General features: G+C 35.2%; 9 protein-coding genes and 1 long non-coding RNA gene across 12 annotated transcripts in view; 5 read left to right on the plus strand and 5 right to left on the minus strand.

Moving 5' to 3' along the window:
• LOC108808698 (phosphate transporter PHO1 homolog 3) overlaps positions 1-24,771 on the plus strand; it is a 76,797-nt gene that overhangs the window by 27,916 nt on the left and 24,110 nt on the right. The gene's annotated exons all lie outside the window — the stretch shown is intronic.
• Positions 738-2,055, minus strand: LOC130510793 (uncharacterized). The gene is made up of 3 exons (XR_008944566.1): positions 1,853-2,055; positions 1,072-1,752; positions 738-962 (listed from the first exon to the last, which is right to left on the minus strand). It is a non-coding gene; the product is annotated as an uncharacterized LOC130510793 (long non-coding RNA).
• LOC130510783 (E3 ubiquitin-protein ligase MPSR1-like) lies at positions 1,765-2,769 on the plus strand. The gene is made up of 2 exons (XM_057007433.1): positions 1,765-1,899; positions 2,000-2,769. The coding sequence occupies exon 2, from the start codon at positions 2,058-2,060 to the stop codon at positions 2,670-2,672; it is 615 nt and encodes a 204-aa protein (XP_056863413.1). The 5' UTR covers positions 1,765-1,899; positions 2,000-2,057; the 3' UTR covers positions 2,673-2,769.
• LOC108814064 (uncharacterized) lies at positions 3,092-4,617 on the minus strand. 3 transcript variants are annotated; one of them, XM_018586586.2, is made up of 2 exons: positions 4,392-4,617; positions 3,092-4,186 (listed from the first exon to the last, which is right to left on the minus strand). In XM_018586586.2, the coding sequence occupies exon 2, from the start codon at positions 4,043-4,045 to the stop codon at positions 3,320-3,322; it is 726 nt and encodes a 241-aa protein (XP_018442088.1). In that variant the 5' UTR covers positions 4,046-4,186; positions 4,392-4,617; the 3' UTR covers positions 3,092-3,319. The 3 variants fall into 3 exon arrangements, with proteins under 3 accessions (XP_018442088.1, XP_018442090.1, XP_018442089.1); XM_018586588.2 differs by having other exon boundaries at positions 4,285-4,617; XM_018586587.2 differs by having other exon boundaries at positions 4,272-4,397.
• Positions 7,437-10,004, plus strand: LOC108813275 (KH domain-containing protein HEN4). The gene is made up of 6 exons (XM_018585795.2): positions 7,437-7,596; positions 7,939-8,554; positions 8,651-8,986; positions 9,056-9,310; positions 9,391-9,588; positions 9,669-10,004. Exons 2-6 carry the CDS (start codon positions 7,958-7,960, stop codon positions 9,702-9,704), a joined length of 1,422 nt encoding a protein of 473 aa, XP_018441297.2. The 5' UTR covers positions 7,437-7,596; positions 7,939-7,957; the 3' UTR covers positions 9,705-10,004.
• LOC108813286 (photosynthetic NDH subunit of lumenal location 2, chloroplastic-like) lies at positions 10,278-11,274 on the minus strand. Its single transcript, XM_018585807.2, has 2 exons — positions 10,751-11,274; positions 10,278-10,493 (listed from the first exon to the last, which is right to left on the minus strand). Exons 1-2 carry the CDS (start codon positions 11,216-11,218, stop codon positions 10,395-10,397), a joined length of 567 nt encoding a protein of 188 aa, XP_018441309.1. The 5' UTR covers positions 11,219-11,274; the 3' UTR covers positions 10,278-10,394.
• On the plus strand, positions 12,673-13,809 carry LOC108857062 (2-oxoglutarate-dependent dioxygenase DAO-like). The gene is made up of 2 exons (XM_018630991.2): positions 12,673-13,062; positions 13,202-13,809. Exons 1-2 carry the CDS (start codon positions 12,716-12,718, stop codon positions 13,764-13,766), a joined length of 912 nt encoding a protein of 303 aa, XP_018486493.1. The 5' UTR covers positions 12,673-12,715; the 3' UTR covers positions 13,767-13,809.
• On the plus strand, positions 16,260-17,923 carry LOC108856235 (2-oxoglutarate-dependent dioxygenase DAO-like). Its single transcript, XM_018630001.2, has 3 exons — positions 16,260-16,648; positions 17,072-17,393; positions 17,495-17,923. The coding sequence occupies exons 1-3, from the start codon at positions 16,260-16,262 to the stop codon at positions 17,738-17,740; spliced, it is 957 nt and encodes a 318-aa protein (XP_018485503.2). The 3' UTR covers positions 17,741-17,923.
• Positions 18,397-20,696, minus strand: LOC130510776 (probable fucosyltransferase 8). The gene is made up of 2 exons (XM_057007414.1): positions 20,525-20,696; positions 18,397-20,457 (listed from the first exon to the last, which is right to left on the minus strand). Exons 1-2 carry the CDS (start codon positions 20,631-20,633, stop codon positions 19,046-19,048), a joined length of 1,521 nt encoding a protein of 506 aa, XP_056863394.1. The 5' UTR covers positions 20,634-20,696; the 3' UTR covers positions 18,397-19,045.
• LOC108852460 (fucosyltransferase 6-like) lies at positions 21,198-23,956 on the minus strand. The gene is made up of 3 exons (XM_057007411.1): positions 23,833-23,956; positions 22,799-22,997; positions 21,198-22,715 (listed from the first exon to the last, which is right to left on the minus strand). The coding sequence occupies exons 1-3, from the start codon at positions 23,932-23,934 to the stop codon at positions 21,262-21,264; spliced, it is 1,755 nt and encodes a 584-aa protein (XP_056863391.1). The 5' UTR covers positions 23,935-23,956; the 3' UTR covers positions 21,198-21,261.

Genomic DNA, 24,771 nt, shown 5'->3' on the forward strand with positions numbered 1-24,771 from the left:
TTGGCATGTTGCTTTCTTTTCTTTAAGGGTTTTAAATATATACTATTCCTAACTCGAAGGCATAAAGCCAAAAATAATTGTCTCTGACAAAAAAAGGACATGTTTAACGCTGATCGTGGCCAGATCCTCAGTTACTAATTAATTACGATCAAATACTTTTGAATCTTTTGACCCTTTCTTACAAAGCATTCATTAGCGATTATTAAATGTTAGTATGTACATTAGTAGCTAGATATATACATGTGAATTGTTTAAACTTGGTTCATGTGCTTGATATTGTTCCTTCCCAAATTTTTTATTAAGTCAAGCATATTAGAGATGAATCTTGTTATAATATTTTGTACACATTGTTTAAATATATAAAAGAGGCAATTGCATGCATAATGAAGGGATACATGTTTTTTAAAAAAGTTCGTTCCTAATTTATACCAAGAGATATAGTATGTTACAAAACTAAATATTTTTGTATTCTTTTTCAAAACAATAATAAGATGATTAAAGAGAGAACGTGCGAGAATTTTAATAGATCACGAGGGTACTAATGAACACCTAATTAATGAAAATGTATCAAGGAGATGCTATTTGTCTTTATAAAATTTGAAGCCAAAATGTTTCAAGTATGCACTACAAAAACGAAGAGTACACAAAATGGGAGTAAAAGTTGGTTAATCCTCAAGTTTCTAATATTTTCATGCTACCTCTTCAAGCTGCAGACAATATACTTAGCTCTTCAGATACGTACTCTGCTTTATCTCAAGTTCATCATTGTTTTTACAGATATGTACCCCGTAAAATTTAAAATTCTGATGTTAATTAATATAAGTAAGAAATATACAGCTAAAATTAATTTGTTTCGAAAGCATTTGCGCAGTGGTCAGGAGCCTATTGCGATACAAAGCGTAGTTGCTGCTATCCAATATCCGGTAAACATGCGGCAGATTTTGGCATCCACGGTCTTTGGCCTAATTACAAGGATGGTTCTCATCCATCAAATTGCAATCCGACAGTTTAAAGGACGTATCTGAGAAAACGGTCTAGAACTGTGAAGGAACATAGAGCTATACCACTTACTTTGGTGAGAGAGCACAAAGTTTTAGACGAGTTCCAAGACAGTAAACTGAAGTGAAGAGATTAAAGTCAAAGCAACCATGCGGAATACTCATTCGAGAAGTACAGCTGTGCAGATGTGAAAGAAAAAAAACTTTTTTTCGGCGATATGAAACACTTTAGAAATGGAAAATTAATAAATAAAAGGGAAAATTTTCAACGTGTAATCTAAATTTTCATTCGAGAACACTTTTCATTCTTGTGTAATCTAAACCAATGTGTTGAGGAGGTAATCTAAATTAACTCTCTTTCAAAAAAGAAAAGATAAATAAAAAGGAAAATTTTCTAAAATAGCAGTTTTAAAATTATCCAAAAAATATCTAGTACTATATTTTTCAAAATAAGACTAATTTGATTAAGAAAAAAAGGAAGAAGCTAAATTACTTTAATACTTAAATTTTATCACATTTTCACTTTTAAAAACCAAACCACAAACACATACATTAAAAAACTATAAATCCAACTATAATTTTTTTTAGTAAATGTTATTATTTTTAATTATACATTAATTTTGTCATAAGATATGATTTAGCGATATGCAAAAGTATTTCTCTAAATTCAATTATTCCCAGCGAATTTATGTTGACCAAACTCACAACGTAGATAAGCCGTTGTAAAAATATCTCTGTCTTTGTTTCTGTGTCCCTGTAACGAAAGAGGATAAGACTTTGGGATAAAAAAATATTAAATATATTTAAAACACTGATTGGATTGAAAAAAGTGTGTTTCTAGATTCTTCTGTAACCTTCGTATATTTCCTTTTCGCCAGCCTCCTCGTGATTCGTGAACACGGTAAAAACCCTTTCAGCTAACATATATAATCTTTGCTCCTTTCTTCACCGATTTGTATCTCTAATTCTTACAGTTTCCTTCTTCTCTGTCTTCTTGTCAGCTCTCTCAAGAAAGATCCTTCCTTTCATTCTTACGATCTTTGTTTTGGTGCTTACGTTATGTCTTCGGAAGCGGAGTTTGCAGAGTTTGCGGCTTTGTTCGAGAGGATGATCAGACGAGGCGAAGGTCTCTCTCGATTCTTGCCGCTGATCTTAGCTTTAGCAGCTGAAGCCGACGAGGACGGCGAACCGACCGATCAGACGGCCGGACACAGAGAGTTCGTCATCGATCCGGCGAACCGGAGAGTCGTGATGATCAGATCGGCTTTGGGGGAGTTCTTGAACGGCGACGACTTTTCGGAGAAACAAGGGAGGTCGCCGGCGTCGAAATCGTCGGTGGAGAGTATGCCACGTGTCGTGATCGGGAAAGAGGAGGAGAGAGGAGGAGGAGGAGGAGGATCGTGTCCGGTTTGCCTGGAGGAGTGGTCGGAAGGCGACGTAGCGGCGGAGATGCCGTGTAAGCATGTGTTCCACTCGAAGTGTGTGGAGGAGTGGTTGGGGAGGCACGCCACGTGTCCGTTGTGTAGGTACGAGATGCCTGTTGAGGAAGTGGAGGGAGAGAAGAAAGTTGGGGTTTGGATTGGGTTCGCTGTTGGTTCTGGTGAGAGGAGAAACGAAGGAGACGGAGGGAGAAGGGATGGTGATTCGAACTCTCGAGATGGAACAGAGGCTTAGGTTTAAATTTTTAGGAAGAAACGTGTGTATATTCTTTTCGTTTTTTTTTTTTAAATTTCGAATGTCTTTCCAGTTTCAATAAAGATTGGTTGATGAATTTGAATATCCACGTATATGATTCGTTTCGAAAAAAATTCATTACGAAAAAACAAAACGGAGATTGCATTCATTGTATAGAGGCTTAGATGTTGATTGCTTTCTGTAAGAGAAAAAAAATTTGTCCATAGGTCGTTTTAAGCCGGCACTGGGTAAGAGTGTGGATGTTTTGACCACCCAACTATCATTTTGGCTCGCAAACATTCTGAAATATAACTATCCAACATATGCTAGGAAACTGTTTCCACCACAATCGAGTTTACTCGGCTGTCTAGATATATTCGTTTGGTACAATCTTACTCAGCTGTGCAGGTAAACCGAACTAAAATAACTTATCGGTTGGATAATAAACCGGTTAATTAAGATGATCGCCACTCGCCAGCAAGTAGATGATTACAAGACAAAAAAAAACAATCAAAGGTCTAACAAATTTGCTTACAGGTCTCCAGAATGAATACTTTACAGTCCTTTGGTGTGACACTTGTCAAAAGTTTAAAAGACGTCAAAGAATCAACCTTTTTGATTTCTCTGCTTCTTTTTTCCAGCTGCCATTAAACCTTCTCTTTCCCTCTAGAATGCACAAGCGAGACTTGATTAGTAAAACTTTCCATAAATGAGCTACTTTTCTTGACTCTTCTTGGAGAATCCTTGCTTGAGCTTCCTCTCAAGGGGAGGCTTTTCCTCATCCTGTTCCTGTTTACCATCACCATGGTGTTTCTCGGCGGCACATTAACAGCACTTTCAACACAGTCACCAACCTGAGCACAGGCCCACTGTCTTGTAGATGATGGCCCATCTTCACAAAACGGTTTAAGCCTCAGGACAATGTTGTGTGACTTAGACTGCTCTCCTTCTTGTTTGATACATATTAGACAAGGCGGATCACCGCGGTGAGCCTTTGGAGTTGATTGGTCAAGACACTCAGCGTGAAAGACGTGTTGACATGGAAGCACTCCCGTGACGGGCATGTCTCGGTTTCTTACGATGGACCGAGATCCACAAGGAGATTTCTGTGAGATGTATCTGTTACACAAACCGCATCTAAATATACTTGAAACCGCTCGTTGTGGTTTGGTAGTGTTGTGATTAGCGTTTGATGATGTGGAGGATCCGTATAAGCTAATACCACCGGTTAAGCCAGGGACATCCCATCTCGATGAAGGTGGAGAGAAACTTGTATTAGTCCTCCAATAAGGCTCATGGGGACCAAACGAGAAGTCTCTACTTGCAGAATCTGACCTATCTGATTTTGCAGCCACACAACATAGTGAACCCATCTTTAGCTTAGATTAAACCCTCAAGCGTACAACATCTTGGCTTCTCTAGACATATCTGTGAAAGACACTCCACACCAAACTATGAGACAGAAACATATGTTGATTCGGATTTGTGTCTTGTCTTTTTAGCTTAGCACACCTCTGAAATCAAAATAGCACCAAAAAGTTTCAAACTTTCAATCATCAAAACAGTTTCAAACTTTCAATCATCAAAACAAACACTAACAGCGAAAATGTACCCAACGGAGTACTCTCTCAATCATCCTAGGACTAGTGAAGATCTGGTCTTTGATTTTCGAGTGACAGTAAGAAGATTTGAGTGAGTGAAGTAAATAAAAGGGCTTACTGCTTCGAAACTCGGAGAGACATATCTGGAAAGAAGACCACTGTTGTCGGAAGAAAATGAGCCTACTTGCCGCGAATTCGATCCAAAAAAACCCCTAATTCTTGGTAAGAGGGAGATTTTTGATACTCTGCTTCTTCTTCTTTACTGTACTGTTTGACTGTTTGTAACTTTTTAGCTTTACTTTTCGTTTTTTTCTTTTGTTTTATCTTATTTGAATTCAATTATGAAGCAAATGTTAGATTAAATAAAAGTCTCCCAGCTATATATAGCAAGCAAATCAGTAATTAATGTGATTCAAAAAGTTGAATGCATTTGGTTGACATAGGGAAATTCGTAATGCATTTAACTTTTCTTTGGTAGAAAAAAATGAATTCGTTGAATTTTAGTCAAAAAAAATTAATAGTTCTAAATTTAAATACACATATGATATTGAATAACTATATATTTTTCTGAAACATTTGAATAACTATATATTCTCTCCATTTTAAAATGATGCATTTTCTAGAAAAAAAAATTGTTTCAAAAATATTAATTTTTATATTTTCAATATAATTCGTTTCAACTAATAATGAAAATTGTGAAATTCAAAAATATTAATTGTATTTTAAAAATTTTATTAGTTTAAAAATATAGAAAATATAAAATTACAGAAAATTATGTATTCATAGCTAAGTTTTAATATTTTTATCAAAAAGTAAAAATTCTAAATATGTATTATTTTGAAATGGGAAGAGTATATTCAAATTATTATCAGGGGACATGCATGCATTTCAAATGGTCATCAATTTTCTAACTGGAATTAATGAATTAAATTTAAAGACTAGAGAGATTCACAGGCGTGCAGCTAGTTTGATTCTCTTCTACTAAAAGACTAGATCTTGACCCGCGCTTTGGAAGCGCGGAATATTTTACGATGAAAAATTTCACTAATAACTTAACAAATATTTTGGTAATTTTTAAAAGTATGTATTTAAAATATTTTTTGCATTTAAATCAGCATTTTTAAATTCAACCCGATTGTGATTATACCGGTTAATTCGGAGATCTGACAATTCAGTTTAGGTTTTTAAAAATTCATATTAAAAAAATTACTAAAACCCGAGATTAACCGATTGAACTGTTGGATGACCGATATGTAATCTAATTTGATTTAAATTGTAATAATTTCATAATTTGTAATCTTATACTCCAAATTTTAAAGTTCATTATTTTACAATTTATGAAATTATGACGTTTCTACAAAATTTTAAAAAGAAAATGATAGATATAACATAACTAAGATTAATTATTGTATTGTTTGGAAACATTGATAGTAGTATAAAAAATATATTGTTTTGAAACATTGATAGTAGTATAAAGAAATAAATATATTGTTTGGAAACATAGATAGTAGTATAAAGAAAGAAACATTAATGATTTAATGTAAGTTTAACTATAAAGTATAAAGGTGTATTTAATTTAAAAACTTACAAAATAAATGTTAGGTCCAATAGAATGTTTCTGTTTTAATAAGATAGATTAGGTGAATTAGGCCTAACTTTAGGCTGCAACTGGTAAAGGTAATAAGGAGTTAATGGAATCAAAACAAATAAAATCATGTGGATGGAATAGAAAGAAAATGGAATAATTTTTTCTTTTATCAAATTTCTTATGGACTGATTTTTATAACTTTTTAATTGATTTTTAGGATTGATGAAATGCCTATTTCATTTTTTATGTTAAACAGTAAAAAAATTGTGAAACTAATGAAATAAATCATTTTCACATCATTTCATTTTCAAAATTAATCGGAAGATGGCATCTCAACCACTTCTCAAGTTTTTTAAAAAATTTCTTCCTGCAGATGTTTGATTGTTAGTGGTCTGATTTATTAAAATAAATAAAAATAATTTTATGATTAAAATATTATTTTAAGCAATTAATCGGTGAGTCTTTGGAGTTGATTTTACAAAAGTTAACGAATTCTTTGGATAGTTTCAAGAAAATATTTACGTGTTAACCGGATGAATTAAGGAATGAACATTTTTTCATTCCAAAACAGTTCAGCAATTATTGAGATGTGGAATATTTAGCAAATTGTAAAAGACCACAACAAGTACCTCTCTCTCACTCTATGAAAGTCCATCACGATACATGCATAGGCTGCTTCGGAAAGTATGATGGGGCCTCTGTTGCCTGTCGGAGTGAACGTCGACTCCATTGAGGTATTCTGTGACGTTGACTATCAAATTTCTACGCATATTCGCGCCCACTAGTAGTTTATACACAGCCTACGAACTGGATTACAGAATAATTTATACCAGTTTGTCTCTATTTGTATAAACAGAAAATGTTTTTTTTTGTTATTATTTATATTTAGTTATGAAAGTATTCAATCTAGCACATGCTGAACAAAGACTTATTCAAACTAGTTGGGTAATTATTTTCAGGAAATTGTACATAATAATCACTTGTTTGATCAATAATCCTATCTCACAAGTCATAATAATTTAGTTATTTAAAATATTTGATTAATATGTAGAGGTATTTGATCAAACAAGTGTTTATACAAAACGACAATGATATATGCAACAAGACCGATAGTACCAACAGGTCCATCACCTTTTTGTCAAAAAAAAAAAAGAAAAGAAAGAAGAAAAACTAAAATAAAAACTGCTACATTCATTTTGCCACTGGGGAATTAACATTTCGGCATCGCCAGGGACAGAGAACCGACATGTGCCAACACGTGACTAGTCTGGACCACTTCGGTGGGGCCAGGATACCTCTGTATAATTCAAAAAAAAAAAAAAAATGATAATAATTTCATATAAAGACATTTGTGTATTACTTTTAATCAGTAGTACCATCAAATTTTTTTTAAAGTAGTACCATCACTAACCTTTGAAGAACAAATAAAACGATTAAAAGTATAAAACTCATATACTAAATTACTTTTTAATTTCAGGAACATGTATTTAGATGGTTAGACTATGAAGAATACGTGCCGTCACGTCCCGAAGAAAGGTTAAAAGAGATTAAAAGTAAAAAAGAAATGCCACAAGTCACGCTTAACCTTCCAGATGTTATATTAATAGACGTTAGGTCCAGTTCTTGTACTTCTCTGCTTATAGACCCCAAGAACCATCATTGAAGCAAAGAGAAGAGCTACATTCTCCGGCAAGTTGGACGGATCGAACGCCGATCATTGACCAACTCGTCTCCGGTAAGTATCTGCATGTTCAAGTTTCCTCTAATGTTGGTATAGAATTCAATTCATCATGTAAACTGGTTAGTTCTGGTCTGGTGATGTGTCATGGATCTTCATCGGTTGGGTTTTGTAATGGTTCTCGTGAGCTCAATTCTCGCAGAAAACTAGTTTCTTGGTCTAGATTTGATCTAAATATCTAATGTTTCTATCTCGTGAGTTCTTGCATAGTTGACCGCCAAAAGTCAAGGTGTTGTCTTCATCTAAATCTACCCGAGTGGCCAAGATCTGATCATTATAGTTGAACTTTTTCATCATATGAAAATTGATTCTCATATTGTTTTTTTTTTCTTTTTTCAGTTTCCTGTCACTTGTTGAAATGGCTAGTAGTACTGTGAGGAACGTGCATGGTAAGAGATCTAGTTTCCAATCTGAGTTTACTGGAAACGGAGCTAGTAAGAGAAGAAACCTTCAGGATGAGACAGATCGCAATGTCATTGGTTCTGAAGACACCGTGTACCGTTACTTGTGCCCTGTGAAGAAAACAGGGAGCATCATCGGCAAGGGGGGTGAGATAGCGAAGCAGATAAGGTCCGAGACTAAAGCAAACATGAGGATCAACGAAGCTTTGCCAGGTTGTGAGGAGCGTGTTGTTACCATATACTCCACTAGTGATGAGTTGAACCACTTTGGAGACGATGGAGAGATTGTTTGCCCTGCCTTGGATGCTCTTTTCAAGGTTCACGACATGGTTGTAGCGGACAGTAACGATGATGATGATGATGATGATGATCTTGGCGAGAAACAAACGGTTACTGTGAGGATGCTTGTGCCTTCAGACCAGATAGGTTGTGTTATCGGGAAAGGCGGACAAGTGATTCAGAATCTTCGTACCGAGACCAATGCTCAGATTCGTGTCATTAAAGATAATCTACCTCCCTGTGCTTTGACTTTGAGCCATGATGAGCTTCTTCAAGTGATACACTCTCACAAACTCTTCTTTTTTATTCTATTTTAATTTTAATATTAGCTCATGTCTATGTGTGTGTTTGTTGGTTATTTTTTTTTTCAGATAATTGGAGAGCCTTTGATTGTAAGAGAGGCTCTTTATCAAGTTGCTTCACTGCTTCATGATAATCCATCACGGTTTCAGCACTCTCTTCTGTCTTCTCCGAGTACATTAATGCATCAGCCATTAACGAGCTCTCACAGAAACTACGTGAGAGATCTAGCCGACGCTACGGAGTTTTGTGTTTGTTTCATCTGTCCAGCTGAAAACGTCGGAGGAGTGATAGGAAAAGGAGGCGGTTTCATCAATCAGATCAGGCAAGAAACTGGTGCAACGATTAGAGTCACTACCTCGGAAACTGAAGACGATGATAGCATCATTTTCATATCATCAAAAGAGGTAATGAACACCTATTTGCATATATCTATCTCATTACTTAAATGCACAAATGTTTGTGTGTGTGTATAGTTCTACGAAGACCAATCACCAACGGTGAGTGCAGCCATACTTTTACAAGAGCGATGCAGTGAGAAAGTTGGTAAAGATACAAATGATTCAACAATCTCCACTCGTTTACTTGTGTCGAGTTCCCATATCGGGTGCCTCATTGGAAAAGGTGGTGCTGTTATATCCGAGATGAGGAGTGTAACGCGAGCTAATATCCGTATTCTTCAAAAGGAAAATGTACCAAAAATTGCTCGTGAAGATGAGGAGATGGTTCAGGTAAACTATAGACACACACACACACATCATTCATATTTAGTGTAAGACTAAGCCACTAGTATTCATTTTGTTGTGATCAGATTACAGGAAATCCTGATGCAGCTATGAAAGCTCTTACCCAAGTGGTCTTGCGGTTAAGAGCTAACGCTTTCGACATGAATCATGGACTTGTCTTGCTACCAACATCGTTTCCATATGTCTCTCAAGTATCCGAAAGTTCAAACAAATCTAAATACGCAAAGCGGGATGGTTCCAGAGATCAAGACTATAGTAGACTGGTATGTACTGGTAACAATGTACCAAATGTTATGCATTGATCTATATTAATTTTAAAAGTGTATATGATTTGTTGTTGCAGAATTCGAATTCCAAGAGAAGAAACCATGTTTCTTAAATCGAAAAAAAAAACACTTTGGAAAGGTAATGCTTTGTGGTTTTGGAGTTAATCAAAAGACAAAAGAAGACTGAGAGTGTTACACGGTTTCAAGGAACTTATATGTTGATGCAATCTTTTATTACTTGTAATAGTGAAAAATAAGAAAGGTTATCTATTGAATTCGCTTAAGAAATGTAAACATAAGAGTGTGTCTTTTCATCTTTTCGTTTCCTTTTTTTCTTGTTTACTTTCTTATACTATTTGAATTATGGGGTTATTTGATCAAAGAAAAAAAGAATTATGGGGTTATTTGTTGAATTGTCAGGAGTGTTTTTCATTTCTTTTGTTTGAAAACAAACATGTAACACTTGTATGTAATCGATAGCTTATATTAAAGGGCTAAGGACATGCGTATGATGCCAAGAAGAGGATTCCTATTGGTTGATGCCTTGATGGTGGATGTGACAAATTCGGGCAGGCAATGAGATGATCAAACACAAGATGACAAAAAAAAAAAGTTGAATACTACACTTTTGCTTTAAAAATTTATAATACTCTTCACTGCAATAAACTATTCAAAGTCCTAACCGCTTCTTGAATTTCTTCACATTATATAAGATGTAATGTGACATAACATAATGTAATGAGTACAGAGATTTCATGTGAAGAGAGATATATATCATATACAACACAATTACACAAATACAATTAAGCAAGAAGCTCCACCACGTCGTCTATCGATTTCAATGTCTTCTCGTAGTAGAGATACGACTCGTAAACCTTTGGCGTCCGTACGTAAAAGTCCAACTATTACATCAAAGACATTTTGAACTATTATAAAACTCCTCCAACTATCATATGCTTTTAATAAATAAAAAATCATATGCTTTTAATTTGATTTCCACTTGCTTGTTTATTATTGAATCAATTTTTGTAAATCAACATTAAATGTGAAACTATTAGTATATAGCTAGTCAATATTATTAAATTTTCAGAAGAAATAATATTTTGTCAACGTTGAACATTATATAAAACGCATTAATCATTAGTTAATTAACTTTTACCTCACTCATGTTTTCCACTAGTTGGTTTGCGGCTAGAACGTAATCATTCCGGCGACTCTCCGGCAAGATGTTCATGGCGTTGGTCAGATCCTGAGACAGATAAGCCTGTTTTAATCGTAAGTAAAAGATGACGTACCTCCACGACATATGGTCCAACATCTCCCTCATGTCTTTTAATCCTTCAGCCGTCTGTTTTATACGAGCCGCAGCGTCCTCCGGCGATAACCCTGGCTGAAAGTATTTCTCCTTTATGAATGACCTCGTCCCCCATTTCTCCTGTGCTAATGCTGATGACGTGGGGACGATGGCCGTGAGTGTTATAAGCGTTGACAGGGTTCTCCGGCGAGTAAAGCTGTCTTGTTGGGATTCTCTGACGCAGCAAATGACAGGGTATAGTGGGTTTACGCGGCGATGGTGATTTGGCCGGCGTAGATAAGGTGGCGGAGTTTTGGTGGTGAAGGAGCTCATTTTTTTTTGTTTTTGTTTTTGTTTTTTTTTCTCTTCCGTTTTTTTAATTGTTTTAAGGATAGGAAATGGGAGGAGCTAAAAATGTTATTTTTCCTGTCATTATCTTTTTTAGTCAAAAAAAAAGTTATTTACAACATTGCATGTTATATTTAATATTATTTTCAAAACGAGTGAACATAAACACGTAAGACTATAGTTAATTCCGATCTTTTAATTGGGGTTTTTAGCTTCAGTTAAGAAATAGTTCTTAGTTTTTTTTTAGATTTTAACTAAGAAAATCTAAAAACCGTCTATTAAATAAAAGATATAAGAACTGTGTATAAACCGAAAAGTGTGAAAAAAATATATCAAACTATGAGTTAAACTAGAGGTTAATCATGCTTTAAGAGTAAAAGCTCAGCAAGGCTGAGTCATGCGTTTTAGTAACGAAGGAGCGCTGATGAAATGAAACAGCTCCATCAAATATATCAAAACTGAAGTTGGATATTTCAAATACATTCGGACATGCCAAGAATCTCAGATCTAAACTCTGTCTTTTTTTGAATAATGGATCTAAACTCCATCGGCATTCAAATTCATTTTAAGAACTTTGTGGCTTTTGCATATATGTATGTATATTAAATGAAATAGTATCTATACTTTTTGTGTATTTAGGATTTTAGTTAGGAAGTATAAAACATACTACTCTTTCTATATCACTTTAAGTAATTTTTAAGATTTTTGCATATGGATTAAGGAAATACAAACTTCTATATAATTTATTTTGATTATATAAAAAATTATTAAATGAAATTATTTAAACCAATAAAAAAAACTCAAATGATATTAAATTCTATTTAAAGTAAAGAGAATATCAATTATTTTAAAACAAACATTTTTCTTCTAAACAGCTCTTAAAATGATACGGAGGAAGTATATACTATTGAGTAACGTCCATGTGTTAACCAGAAAAGAAAATGAATTTCACATCAGGTGTATATCCAGCTAGACTTATGGATAATGAATTCATGCATTTTGAAGATTTCTTTAGAACTAGGCACATGAAAACCGTTCTTTGTCTCTTTTTGCTAAAATTTGGGACGTAACTGATGTTTACCGAAGAATAAATTAAAATTTGGTTAGCCTAATTCATTACTAAGTTTTCTTCGGTTTTAGACGTAACTCATGTGTAATTAAGTAGCAAAAGTTACACGTGTTGTTTATTTAGCCTTATTCAGTATTGAGTAACGCAAATTGATGTTCAGCTGTCAGAATCGTCACGTTTTAGATCATTAGTCACTTGAAGATCATTAGTCATGTGAAAAAAGTTCAACCTTTTCTTGTGATTCATTGCACTTCTTTATATCGAATTCAGACTACTTTAGTGATTTGATCAGAAAGAATTGTCTTTTGTGTGAAACTAATTATTATCTTCTTTATATAAACATTGGACCTTTGGTTGTTGGTGTTGAGTAGAGAAAAACTTATCTTTCCAAACTCTCCATATTGAAGAGCACAATGGCGGAAACTGATGGAGTTATTCCGACGATAGACTTGGAAGAGGTCGTTTCAGATAAGATCTTGAACCAGAAAATCCGTGAAGCGAGCGAGAGATGGGGATGCTTTAGGGTGATGAACCATGGAGTTTCATTGTCTTTGATGTCTGATATGAAGAAGACCATTATGGATCTCTTCGAACGTCCACACGAGGTGAAAGTGCGTAACACTGATGTGTTGCAAGGGGTTGGTTACAGAGCTCCATATGATATCACTCCTTACTATGAAACATTAGGTCTCTATGACATGACTTCTCCTCAAGCTGTCAATACTTTTTGTGACCAGCTTGACGCTTCCGCGGATCAAAGGTTTCTCTTTATTTTGCTAGTCTTAAAAAGGTTCATTTATCAACTTATAGTTGACCTAGAGGCTAGATGATATAGTAGGGTATCTTCGGAAAGGGTATGTTCTCTTAAATTTATTTACTGATGGGATTTGAGGTTGCAGGGAGATTATGTTGAAGTATGCCAAAGCTATTGATGGACTTGCAAAGGGTTTAGCAAGGAGGTTAGCAGAGAGCTACGGCTTGGCTGAGACCGACTTCTTCAAAGGATGGCCGAGCCAGTTTCGGATTAACAAATATCATTTTAAACCCGAAGCAGTGGGGAAACTCGGGTTTCATCTACACACAGATTCTGGTTTCTTGACGATTCTTCAAGCCGATGAAAATGTTGGTGGACTTGAAGCCATGGACAATGCTTCAGGAAAGTTCTTTCCCATAATGCCGTTGCCAAACACGCTTGTTGTCATCCTCGGGGACATGGCTGCGATCTGGAGCAACGGAAGATTGTGTAATGTGAAGCATAGAGTGCAATGCAATGAATCAACCGAGAGGTTTTCTATCGCTTCTTTTTTATTAGGACCAGTGACTGATTTGGAACCACCAAGTGAGTTTGTGGATGCTGAACATCCCCGACTATACAAGCCTATTAGTCACGAAGGGATACGAAACATTAGAATGACCAAGAACTTGTCTGATGGAGAAGCTCTCAAGCTTATAACCTATGAATGAGTAGACCTAAATGAGAGATTAGGATGGTATGGTTGTGACAACACGAAACTTTAGTATTCTTGAAGTTACCCTAAGATTGAGAAATAAAGATGTATCTTTATCCTATGAATTTTCGCAATATATAAAAATGAATAGTTTCACATTGGTATATTTGTGGATGCAATGCAATACTTCTCTTTTTTTTTTTGTCAACGATGCAATACTTTTCTTTGTTCTCTATTTATTGATCTACTCATTTCTTTCTGATTAGAGGCTACATATTAATTCTTCGTTACAAAAAAAAAAAAAAAAAAAAAAAAAAGAAAAAAGACCTACATATTAATCCATGCTGGCCCATTATATCTTCGTATCGCATGACAAGCAAGATATCTGGGCCGTCGCATAAGTGAAACCCATTAAGCCATTAACAAGACAAGGTTTTTTTTATATATTAAGATGATGAAAGTGCATCTATCTTATTAAAACAGGAACATTACAACTTTTTTTTTAGATGGATTTTTAAAGGTGGACTTAAATATATGTATCATAGTCTAACTTTGCATTGATGTATTTCCTTAAATACAGTTCTTCTTTTTGTCCATATTCCATATATGATTTTTACATTTATTACATGTCGATTTAAATAAGATATATACTAAGAATACTAAAAATATTAATCGTTCTATAATTACTCTATACAATTCATTTTAAATTAATCAGTATACTTTCATTGGCCATATTAATTTTATTAGTACGAATAACATTAGGTAGATAAGTCATAGACACATACATAAAGATATGACTATTCTTATAACTACGTTGGGCCTAATCTACTTTCTAAAACAAATAACACATAGCTTCATATATTGTATAGAATATAGTAATATTGTATAGTATTATACTTATACAATAATACTAAAAACAAACCAAACTGAAATATAATATATATCGAAAATGCTTTGAACCATTACACACAAAATATATTGGACCTCAGAGATAAAATTCACTTTGAAATTACATAATAATTATTTTAAAAATTAAATTCCGTAATGTACAAAAAACATAAGTTTTATATAAAATTTTGTGTTACAATAAAAAGACACAACTCGTGCTTGCAAAATGTTATTTTTACATACGAAAGACAGTTTTGATATTGTTCTTTAAACACAAAATTGAATTATACAAACTCGATACTTCATAAAACTAAACAATATAGAATACATTTTAAAAATAAAACCTGTGTGGGTGTGCATATGTTTATATAATATATAAATATATTATGTTACACATATTTTCATATAAATAATACCCCAATGTAAGTTTTGTATGATAAATATTGAAAATACAAAATATATAACACTATATATTTTAAATAATACAGAAAAATCTACTTTACGTTATCTTAAAATTTAAAAATTAAATTTAGTAATTAAACACATTACTTATTTAAACACATTAGTACACATTATTATTTATCAAAATTTTATATTAATACACATTGGCGATCATGTATAACATTTAGTAAAAACAAAGATAAAAAAAATGACTCCCGCTCGGTCGAGCGGGTCATGATCTAGTTGATGTTAAGGTTTGACCTGATTCACATTAATATAAGATAATTTTAGTGTTATTCAAACATGAATTTAAAAATATTTTAAAATTCAGTGTTATTAAACTTATTATTTTATAAAATACTCTGAAATCCACTGTTATTAAACAAAATTTAAATTAAAAATTTCAAAATGTTTTAACTGTTTTTAGAGTATCTGAGAGAAAGTTTTTAGTTATAAAAATTAAAATCGAAATCACATAGTTCTAAATGAGATTCTAGAGTTGTTTAATAAAAATCGCACCAAATGCTCAAATTCTCATGCAATCATCTAAAATTTCATTAAAAATCAATTTAACTCAAATTTCAGATTCAATACATCACCCTAAAAGTTTGTATATACTAATATTTTTGATAAAATAACAATCATATGATATCAAATAGCCCATCAAAAATCAAGAAAATCTTTGACTGTCTATTGAAGATTTTAGTGAAAACGAAATGCATGTATTATATAATTTATTCCTCTTACTCTATGATGTTCTTTTGAATTTGATGACTTCCACTTTAATTCTTTTAGCATTTCACGTGATCCACGTTTAGATCAATAGCCACGTAGACTTCAAGCCACGGATAGTTCTTCAAGAATGCTCTTTCCCATTACAATGTGAAGCAATGAGGAGTCGGCTGTGTAACGTGAGGAATTAGGGTTTTTGAGCGGATAGGGTTTAGTGTCCAAGCCACGTGAACCACGTTCTTTCCTTTTTTTGGACACTTCATCATTTAGTTACGATCATAAAATTTTATAAACATTTTTAATCTGATTTGCTGTAGGTTCCATCACGAATCCAACTACCTCATTGATTAGATTAGATTAGATTAGATTAGAAAAATGATCATAAAGTTACGTCATTCTTTCGGAGGATGGTCCTCTATAAAAGTTTGTGCAAGGGCTTGTCCTGAAGATGAAGAAAACAAAACATATCCTATACTTACCGAGAGAAAACATAATGGCGGATCTCAATGAAGTCATTCCGACAATAGACTTGAAAGAGGTTCCAGATGAGAAGTTGAACCAGCAAATACGTGAGGCGAGTGAGAGATGGGGATGTTTCAAGGTGATCAACCATGGAGTTTCTTCGTTTTTGTTGTCTGAGATGAAGAAAACTGTTACAGATCTCCATGAACGTCCACACGAGGTGAAAATACGAAACACTGCTGTGATACTATCAAGTGGTTACATACCTAGAAGTGAGTTAAATCCTCTTTATGAATCATTCGGTCTTTTTGACGTCGCCTCTCCTGAAGCGATCAATAACTTTTGTGACAAACTTGAGGCCTCTGCTGAACAAAGGTTTGTTTGCTTTTCACTCTTATCTAACCGCAATTGATTAGATAACTCTATTCATTTATATCTATCTTCATAAAGTATTTAAAAATCGAAATTAATCCTATCCATTTTATATAGATATCTCTATTGATTTATATATATATATATATATATAATATTTGTTTATTTTTGACTAAAGTTTAAAATTTTACTTTTTAAAATAAAAAACATATTGGGACATGGTTATAGTCTGTTTTCTTTCTTAAGGTCCTTGTTATGTGTGCCTAATCTGCTTTGAGGTTTAGGTTTTGTTAAATAAAATTTAATATATGAAAAGTTTAGAAACCAAATATTTTATTAAAGAAGTATCCGATTTATGAAGAATCTTTGATCTTATATGTCTTGACAATTCTCGGATTTTTGTTTTCCTTTTCTTTTTGGTGGTAGAGAGATCATAATGAAGTATGGCAAAGCTATGAATGGTCTTGCAAAAGATTTAACGAGGATGTTAGCAAAGAGTTATGAATTAGAGGATCCTGATATATGCAAAGAATGGCCGAGCCAGTTTCGGATGAACAAATATCATTTCAATCCTGAAACTGTTGGTCAAAGTGGTGCTATAACACACACGGATCCTGGATTTTTAACAATTGTTCACGGTGATGACAATGTTTGTGGACTTGAGGCCATGGACCATTCTTCAGGAACCTATTTCCCCATAAACACGTCACCAAACACACTTACTGTCAACCTTGGTGACATGGCTAAGGCAAGAGGAAAAGATCATCACTAATAGTTCAATAATGTTTTTGACCTTAAATCACAAAAAAACTCGGTTTTAATTGTTGGTTTCTGAAACTCTCTTAATAGATATGGAGCAATGGGAGGTTGTGCAATGTGAAGCATAGAGTGAAATGCAAAGAAGCAAAAATGAGGATTAGTATCGTCACCTTCCTATTAGTACCAATGGATGAAGTTGTTGAGCCTCCGAGTAAATTTGTTGATGCTGAACATCCACGTCTATACAAGCCTATCAGCGATGGAGAACTAAGAAAGATTAGGCTCAGCAGCAACATGCATGACGGCGAATCTCTCCAGTTTATAACCCTCAAATAATTATATGACCTTTATGCAATAAGGAGGTTGTCATAACTCATACAAATCAAAACCTATATGGGTCATGGGTGGTGGCTCCAAGAAATGTTTTGTTTTCCCCTAATAAGAGTTACAAATAGAGATGAATCTCTTACGATTATTATTGTGTAATATAATGATTATATGAGATATCTTTAAAAATCTGGAAGCGATATTCTTGCTAGTTAAAAAAGACATTCGTGTCTATCAAATTTCAGAACCTTGAGCAACATATCCAAATGTTGACCATGCGGTTGTGACAATATTATCAGTCAAGCTAAGTAGATAAATCTCTGCGAGGGCTTTTTGGTTGTGAAGCTTCTTGTTTCTTTGCTGGTGCATTTCTTGACTGGGCGGATAAACTCCGATTATGTCTCCTGTGGAACTCGGGCCCTCCCAGTACACTCCCTTTAGGTAACTAGAATACTCCGGATTCAGAGATGTGACTAAAACTGCTCTAAGTTTCGGGGTTTTCGATATATTAATGACTTGTGGAGGAGCAGATGCTTCAGGTAACACCCAAGGGGTTTCCGGATTAACGATTGATCTCCTTGGTGGCAGAAAAACATCTGGTCATAGTGTTGTGAACAAGATGGAGGTAAAGATATGATGGGAAACCTTTTTTTATTGAGGAGTTAATCACATGATGCTTCAACATGTTACCGTGAGAATGTGGTGAGCGCCAGTTAAACCTATCTATCTGATTTTTCAATGGAAACTCAAGAGGGAGTAACCAGGAAGTATCTGGAAAAGGCTCGCAGAAGAGATCCTTTATATCGTTCCTTTTGTCAACAAGATCCGATGGATGGTGATTGAAGATGTTAGAATATGCAAGTAGAAGCATGGAGCAGACTACAAAGCAAGTGATGAATGTTCTGGTGACAGCTTGTCCTGTGGGAGAGTTGTTAAAGGGTAAGGTCGGGGTTCGAACCTCACCAATAGCCTAATTATGAAGTTAGTGATAACTCATAATGGAGGGGTTGGGGTCGGTGCGATGCAGCGCTGTGAATTTGGATCTACAGGCAGATGGTTCCGCAGGACGGGTTGTCACAAGAACAGCCTTAAGTTTCTGACTCTCTGATAATATTGAATTTGGATTCTTCTTGTGAAACTACTTGAGTAGTACACGATAATATTTGGTTCATATAAGCTAGATCATGAAAATGAATTACTCTGTTTCAGCTTCTCTCGAAGACAAACCTCACAATGACGGCTAACAATCTTTAGTGGATAATTTTTAGATTTCAAGCTACACTGATGAACGTATAATAAAACGAGAGCTTACAATCAAAACACATATTCTGAATCAACTAGCTTAATCCCCGTGATCCACTCCTCACAACGCGTAACAAAACCGGTGCTATTCACTGGCTCAGCTTGACAACCATAGAGCGGAGGAGGTCTATGGAAACACGGCTCCATCGACACGGCTTTAACGCATGGTGGGTCGGGAGTTGAGTGGTTCGTTGGCCTGTAGAGTATCCATGCTTTTGATCCTCCGAGACCTTGAGCAACGTATCCGAACGTAGATATGCCGCTTGTGACAAGTTTATCAGTTAGGCTTAACAGGTACATCTCAGCGAACGCCTTTTGGTCGTGTAGCTTCTCGTCTGTCTGCTGATACATTTCTTGGCTTGGTTGGTGAACTTGTACCATCTCTCCTGTCGAACTCGGGCTTTCCCAGTACATGTTCCTTAGCTTCTCCGAGTACTCTGGGTAAAGTGATGTGACAAGAACAGCTTTGAGCTTCGGGCTTGTTGATGTTTTATTAGTGGCAGCCACTTCAGGTAATAGTTTCTCTCGCTTGGTGCATTCTAGGATCTGGTTCATGACATGCTCCAAGTATCCGGCGGGGTTGGTTAGTACTCGTACTTGAACTCCGAGTGTCTCGTCTGCTCTTGATAAGTAGGCGTTGTAGAACCTAGTGATCAAACCCCATACTTGGTTTGTAGGGTGGAGAAGATAGCGACCTAAATGGTGGAAGACTGTATCTGTCCGTGGGAACAGCTTGATGAGTTCGGTTTGGAAGCTAGGGATCAACCAGAGAGATGGGACAGAGTACATGTTTGAGTTGAAGACCAGCCAAGAGACTTGTCTGATGAGATTCTGATCTCTTTCACAGAAGAACATCTTATCATGATCCTCATAGTCATGCATAAGATATAGACTGAGGTAGGACGGGGTGGTTCTTATAGTCGAGTTAATGGCATGAGTCTTCAGCATTGTTCCGTAACAGCGTGAACTATCTAACCGACCCATCAAAGGAGAATCAAGAGGGAGTAACCAGGAAGTACCAGGGAAAGGCTCACAGAAGAGATGTGTTATGTCTGTGCGTTGGTCAACGAGAAGGACTCTCTCTGTCAAGAGAGCATAGAGGAATGCAGAAACTAGAGATAGTATTCTGTTTCCAAGCCCGTAAGCAGCAACCCACACAATGTATCTGCATTCACCAGCGGATCTACTGTCATGACCAAGCTGCTCTGTTGCTCTCTTGTAGGCTTCTGTGCCTGGACCGCAACGCTTGTGAAGCATCTCATAGCTTCTAAGCTTGGAGACAAGATAGTGAGAAGGCTCGTAAGGTGATGGCTTGCGGTACAATGAAGACTGGTACCTACTCAAGCAAGAACCTTCATCAAACTCTTCAGTAAGCAGCCCTCCTAAGAGTTTATCCTCCCTTGGTTTCCCTGAATCCCTTGGACCTATACAAGAAAATAGAGGTCAAAGGAGCATTATTAGTTAGCAAAACCAAAAGATGAATGATTTTACCGTTGATGGTCATAGCATCAAGAAGCTGGTGGTTGAAGATGATGAATAATGATAGTAACATCAGTAACCAAAGTAGTAAGCAAGTGATAAATAATGTCCTTAGCTTCATCTTAAAACCCAGAGCTCAGAAAACTTTCCTAGAAATTTTTGAAGTAGTTGCAGTTATTATAAGAGCTATCAAAGGGTTCAAGTGTGACTAACACTAGTACTTCTGATTATGATGGAAGGATCTTGCATTTTATTTTTAATAAATGTGATGATAAATGTGTACTGTGCTATGGTTGAAGGTGATGGTGATGCTTCTTGTCTTTTTGTTAGTACAATCTCTATCCAATTCCCATGCCTTTTTAATGAGTGTGAGGGACCTGAATCTTCCTCCTCGAAACGTGAACCACAAGTCTCTTATCTCCCATTGATAAGTAAGTAAGCATTGTAGAATTTGATTATACCAAACCCCAGACTTACCTATTACTATTAGGAAGGGATCCTCATCAATATTTTGAACATTATTAGCAAAACGAACGGAGGAACCGAATCTCAAATGAACAAACAAACAAAAAAAACATTTGTGGCAGCTAAGTTATTTAATACAGAGGAAACACTTGTAAACTCTAAATGTAAGATCTTCTCTTAAGCACATTAAACATTATAGAGGAAAATCAAAAGAAAGATAAACTTGAAAATGTGGTTCATTAACTCAATAATCCGACGAAATCAACAAAGACAAACAAGAACTATTACAACTCATCAAATAGCTTAATCCCATCATGCTCACGATCCTCACATTCCCTTACAAAAGGAACAACCTTCCCCGAGTAAGTTCCCCAATCAGCGTCACATCCATGAGAAGGAGGAGTAAGGTGACAAGGGTCAATAGAGGTGGATCGTATACAAGGAGGATCAGGAGCCGTGAAACCCTTTGGCTGATAGAGTAACCATGGCTTTAACCCTCCGAGACTATGAGCAACATATCCGAACGTGGACCTTGCACTCGTGACAATCTTATCAGTCAAACTCAGAAGATACATCTCCGCGAGTGCCTTTTGGTCATGAATCTTCTTGTCCGTTTGTTGAAACCTTTCTCCACTTGGCTGATGAACTTCTATGATCTCTCCTGTCGAACTAGGTTGCTCCCAAAACATGTTCTTTAACCGGTCAGCGTACTCTGGATCCAGAGATGTGACAAGAACAGCCTTTAGTTTCTGGTTTGTAGATACGTTGACTTTTGACTCTTCCTGTGCAACGACTTGAGGTAACAGTTTCTCTCTTTGCGTGCACGACAAGATCTGGTCCATGACGTGTTGTAAATAACCTGCTTGGTCGCTGAACACACGTACTTGGATCCCGAGTGTTTCGTCTGCTCTGGCTAAGTGAGCTTTGTAGTACCTAGTAATCATACCCCAAACTTGATTCGTCGGGTGAAAAAGATACCTAGCCAGATGATGAAACACTGCTTCTTTCTGCGGGAACAGCTTCATCAGTTCCGGTCGGAGCGTTGGACTAAACCACAGTGATGGAACAAAGTAGACGTTGGTTTTGAAAACCAACCAAGGGACTTTATCGATCATAGTTTGATCCTTTGGGCAGAAGAACATCTTATCTTCATCCCTTGAATCATGTAAGATATCAAGATATAGATGACTCGGGGTTGAGTTCACGCTAATGGCATGGTTATTCAACATTGTTCCGTAACAACGAGAGTATCCTCTGCCGTAGCCATCAATCTTCTTCATCAATGGGAAGTCATTAGGGAGTAACCATGAAGTACCTGGAAACGGCTCGCAGAAGAGATCGCTAATGTCTTTGCTTTGATCAACAAGAACGACTCTCTCTGTCAAGAGCGCGTACAGGAAGACAGAGGTAAGAGTTAGTATTCTGTTTCCAAGACCGTAGACCGCAACCCACACGGCGTATTTGCATTCACCAACAGACTTGTTTGCATAGTTCTTCTCATCACCATGACCAAGATTCTTTGTTGCTTCCTTGTAAGCTTCTGTGCCTGGACCGCAACGCTTGTGAAGCTTCTCATAGCTTCTTAGCTTAGAGACAAGATACTCAGAAGGCTTGTAAGGAGATGGCTTGCGGTACAAGGAAGACTGATAATACCTACTCACACAAGTAGGTTCATCGAAACCAGCTGTCAAAAGCCCTCCTAACAGTTTATCATGGGGTGTTTCGGATCTACTTGAACCTAGTAACCACAAGAAAATATAATTTTAGTCAAAAAGTACCTAAAAATATTAATGATTTTGTTTTATTTTGTTGTTAGTTTACCGTTGATTGTTGCAACAAGAAGTTCTTCGTTGCTTGCTGCATCAAGAAGTTGGTCGTTGCTTGTTGCATCAAGAAGTTGGTCGTTGAAGTTGTGAGAGAAAGATAGTAAGATCACAGACCCAATGAGTAAGCCACCAAAGATGACTGTCATCAGAATCTTCGTCTTTAAACACGAAGCCCTGAATACATCTCCGGAGTTCTGAAACATGTGATACATGGTTACTTTAGTTTGGTCAGTCATAATCCAGCGTGATTATAAATTTTTTTTTTTTTTTTTGTCGACCGTGATTATAAATTTTATTGTGATCCAATTAGTGGATGAAACTTGATATTTATAAATAAAGAGTTCGAATATTCCAATGTGCCAGTGTTAGGTTGTTCTATAAACGAGTTTCGTACGTGCTACTGCATTTGTTAACGTATAAAAAGTCTTAGTCTTCGTTTTATCGATCATCAAGCTGTATTTTAGATTTTAATTAACGTAAGAATTGGCGATTGAGAGACTTGTTTTGAATTATCAACAAACGTCTTCATGTTGAAAACTTGGAATCTATAGTCTATACTACAATAACATCACATGTCATGTATTATCTTATAGTTGACAGGCCGAACACGAGCTTCCTAGAACGGCCTAACTCGGGCCTCCAAATCAACTGAAGATACAGTAATTTTCTTGAATGCTTTTACCATATGACAACTTGTCTATCAAAATGACGACTTTTATAAAATGTTAGAAAACTTTGCTCAACTAATTCTACATCAAATTTAAAGTAACGGTGGAATCTTTAGAGGCATAACTAATGATAGAAATATTGATGTGGGTTTAGTTCTTGAGCAGGCTTCTCCTCCATTACACTCTTATCAATATTGATATAATCAACATTTAGACCCAAAAAAAAATTTGATTGACATATCATTTGTATCAAGCGATTTGTTTTATTCGTGTTTTGGATATATATATTGAGGTGTAAGCTTAAATATGAAAAAAACGAATAAAAAGTAATAAACAGTGTTTAAACTCATAACGTACGTACCTTTTTCCATTGATCTGCTTTCGGTTGAATCGATCTTTGATAATATGCTTGTTCTTCATCGTCTGAATCAAGTGGTTGCTTGGTATCCATAGCGTTGTTCATCAGGCAACAAACAGAAAGAAAGTGTTCTTTTTTATTTGGTTAAAACAAATAGAACTTAAGAAATTTTCATGAAGACCATAAACCAAAACAGAGATTATTTTTCAAGAAAGAGAGCTTCTTGGTATTAAACGTTCGTATCTATATCAAATCAGTAAATACACGCATTAAATTTATATTAATTAGATATCAATCTGCTAATTACTAAATAAGGTAGAATTAGAAACAGGTAAAGGTAATATTGACTATTTTCTACGAAAAGTTTGACATATTATTTCCGTATTTGCAACGGATTTGTACTAATAAGTATCCATAGGAAGCTTAGCGGATTGAATTCAAAAGTTAAGATAAATTTTTAATTTAATTTAGTGATACCTATTGACATTTTTATAGGTAAGTTAATATTTAATCCCTGGCAAAGAAAACAAAAAAAGAAGGTAATATTGACAATGACGATTATATACTTGACCATTTACTAAATAAACTGTTAACTTGAATCAATTATTATATATATGTTTTAAGACATTTGTTATGAATTAACTCGAATCAACCCGAAAAAAAAGAAAAAAAAAACAAGAGCAAAAACGTATTGAAGCAAATCGATACTAGTTTTATATTTATTATATGAATGCATAATTTTACAATTCTCTAATTCACATTATAACAGTTTCAAAATCTAATTTCTTCGATTTAGAAATACATACTTCTATACTAATAAAGTTGGCTTTTTTATCTCTTTGTGGGAAAAAATGCCATGTGACATTTTCTTTTTAATAATTTAAATATTTTCTCAACTTAAATTTAATGAATTTTTGTATTAATTGTGAAATAAATGGAGGG

This window comes from Raphanus sativus, chromosome 1 (assembly GCF_000801105.2).
Source record: "Raphanus sativus cultivar WK10039 chromosome 1, ASM80110v3, whole genome shotgun sequence".
NCBI classification, from domain to species: domain Eukaryota; kingdom Viridiplantae; phylum Streptophyta; class Magnoliopsida; order Brassicales; family Brassicaceae; genus Raphanus; species Raphanus sativus.

What these genes read in the sequence shown, in the direction of transcription:
- LOC130510783 (XM_057007433.1), top strand. Translation starts at nt 2,058, where the DNA reads ATGTCTTCGGAAGCGGAGTTTGCAGAGTTTGCGGCTTTGTTCGAGAGG.
- LOC108814064 (XM_018586586.2), bottom strand. Translation starts at nt 4,045, where the DNA reads ATGGGTTCACTATGTTGTGTGGCTGCAAAATCAGATAGGTCAGATTCT.
- LOC108813275 (XM_018585795.2), top strand. Translation starts at nt 7,958, where the DNA reads ATGGCTAGTAGTACTGTGAGGAACGTGCATGGTAAGAGATCTAGTTTC. An exon ending in GCCATGATGAGCTTCTTCAA is followed by an intron (nt 8,555 to 8,650) that starts GTGATACACTCT and finishes TTTTTTTTTCAG; the next exon opens with ATAATTGGAGAGCCTTTGAT. An exon ending in AAGATGAGGAGATGGTTCAG is followed by an intron (nt 9,311 to 9,390) that starts GTAAACTATAGA and finishes TGTTGTGATCAG; the next exon opens with ATTACAGGAAATCCTGATGC.
- LOC108813286 (XM_018585807.2), bottom strand. Translation starts at nt 11,218, where the DNA reads ATGAGCTCCTTCACCACCAAAACTCCGCCACCTTATCTACGCCGGCCA. An exon ending in TAGTGGAAAACATGAGTGAG is followed by an intron (nt 10,494 to 10,750) that starts GTAAAAGTTAAT and finishes TTGATGTAATAG; the next exon opens with TTGGACTTTTACGTACGGAC.
- LOC108857062 (XM_018630991.2), top strand. Translation starts at nt 12,716, where the DNA reads ATGGCGGAAACTGATGGAGTTATTCCGACGATAGACTTGGAAGAGGTC. An exon ending in GACGCTTCCGCGGATCAAAG is followed by an intron (nt 13,063 to 13,201) that starts GTTTCTCTTTAT and finishes TTGAGGTTGCAG; the next exon opens with GGAGATTATGTTGAAGTATG.
- LOC108856235 (XM_018630001.2), top strand. Translation starts at nt 16,260, where the DNA reads ATGAAGAAAACAAAACATATCCTATACTTACCGAGAGAAAACATAATG. An exon ending in GAGGCCTCTGCTGAACAAAG is followed by an intron (nt 16,649 to 17,071) that starts GTTTGTTTGCTT and finishes TTTTGGTGGTAG; the next exon opens with AGAGATCATAATGAAGTATG. An exon ending in ACCTTGGTGACATGGCTAAG is followed by an intron (nt 17,394 to 17,494) that starts GCAAGAGGAAAA and finishes CTCTCTTAATAG; the next exon opens with ATATGGAGCAATGGGAGGTT.
- LOC130510776 (XM_057007414.1), bottom strand. Translation starts at nt 20,633, where the DNA reads ATGAAGCTAAGGACATTATTTATCACTTGCTTACTACTTTGGTTACTG. An exon ending in TGATGCTATGACCATCAACG is followed by an intron (nt 20,458 to 20,524) that starts GTAAAATCATTC and finishes TTTCTTGTATAG; the next exon opens with GTCCAAGGGATTCAGGGAAA.
- LOC108852460 (XM_057007411.1), bottom strand. Translation starts at nt 23,934, where the DNA reads ATGAACAACGCTATGGATACCAAGCAACCACTTGATTCAGACGATGAA. An exon ending in AAGCAGATCAATGGAAAAAG is followed by an intron (nt 22,998 to 23,832) that starts GTACGTACGTTA and finishes CACATGTTTCAG; the next exon opens with AACTCCGGAGATGTATTCAG. An exon ending in TCTTGTTGCAACAATCAACG is followed by an intron (nt 22,716 to 22,798) that starts GTAAACTAACAA and finishes TGTGGTTACTAG; the next exon opens with GTTCAAGTAGATCCGAAACA.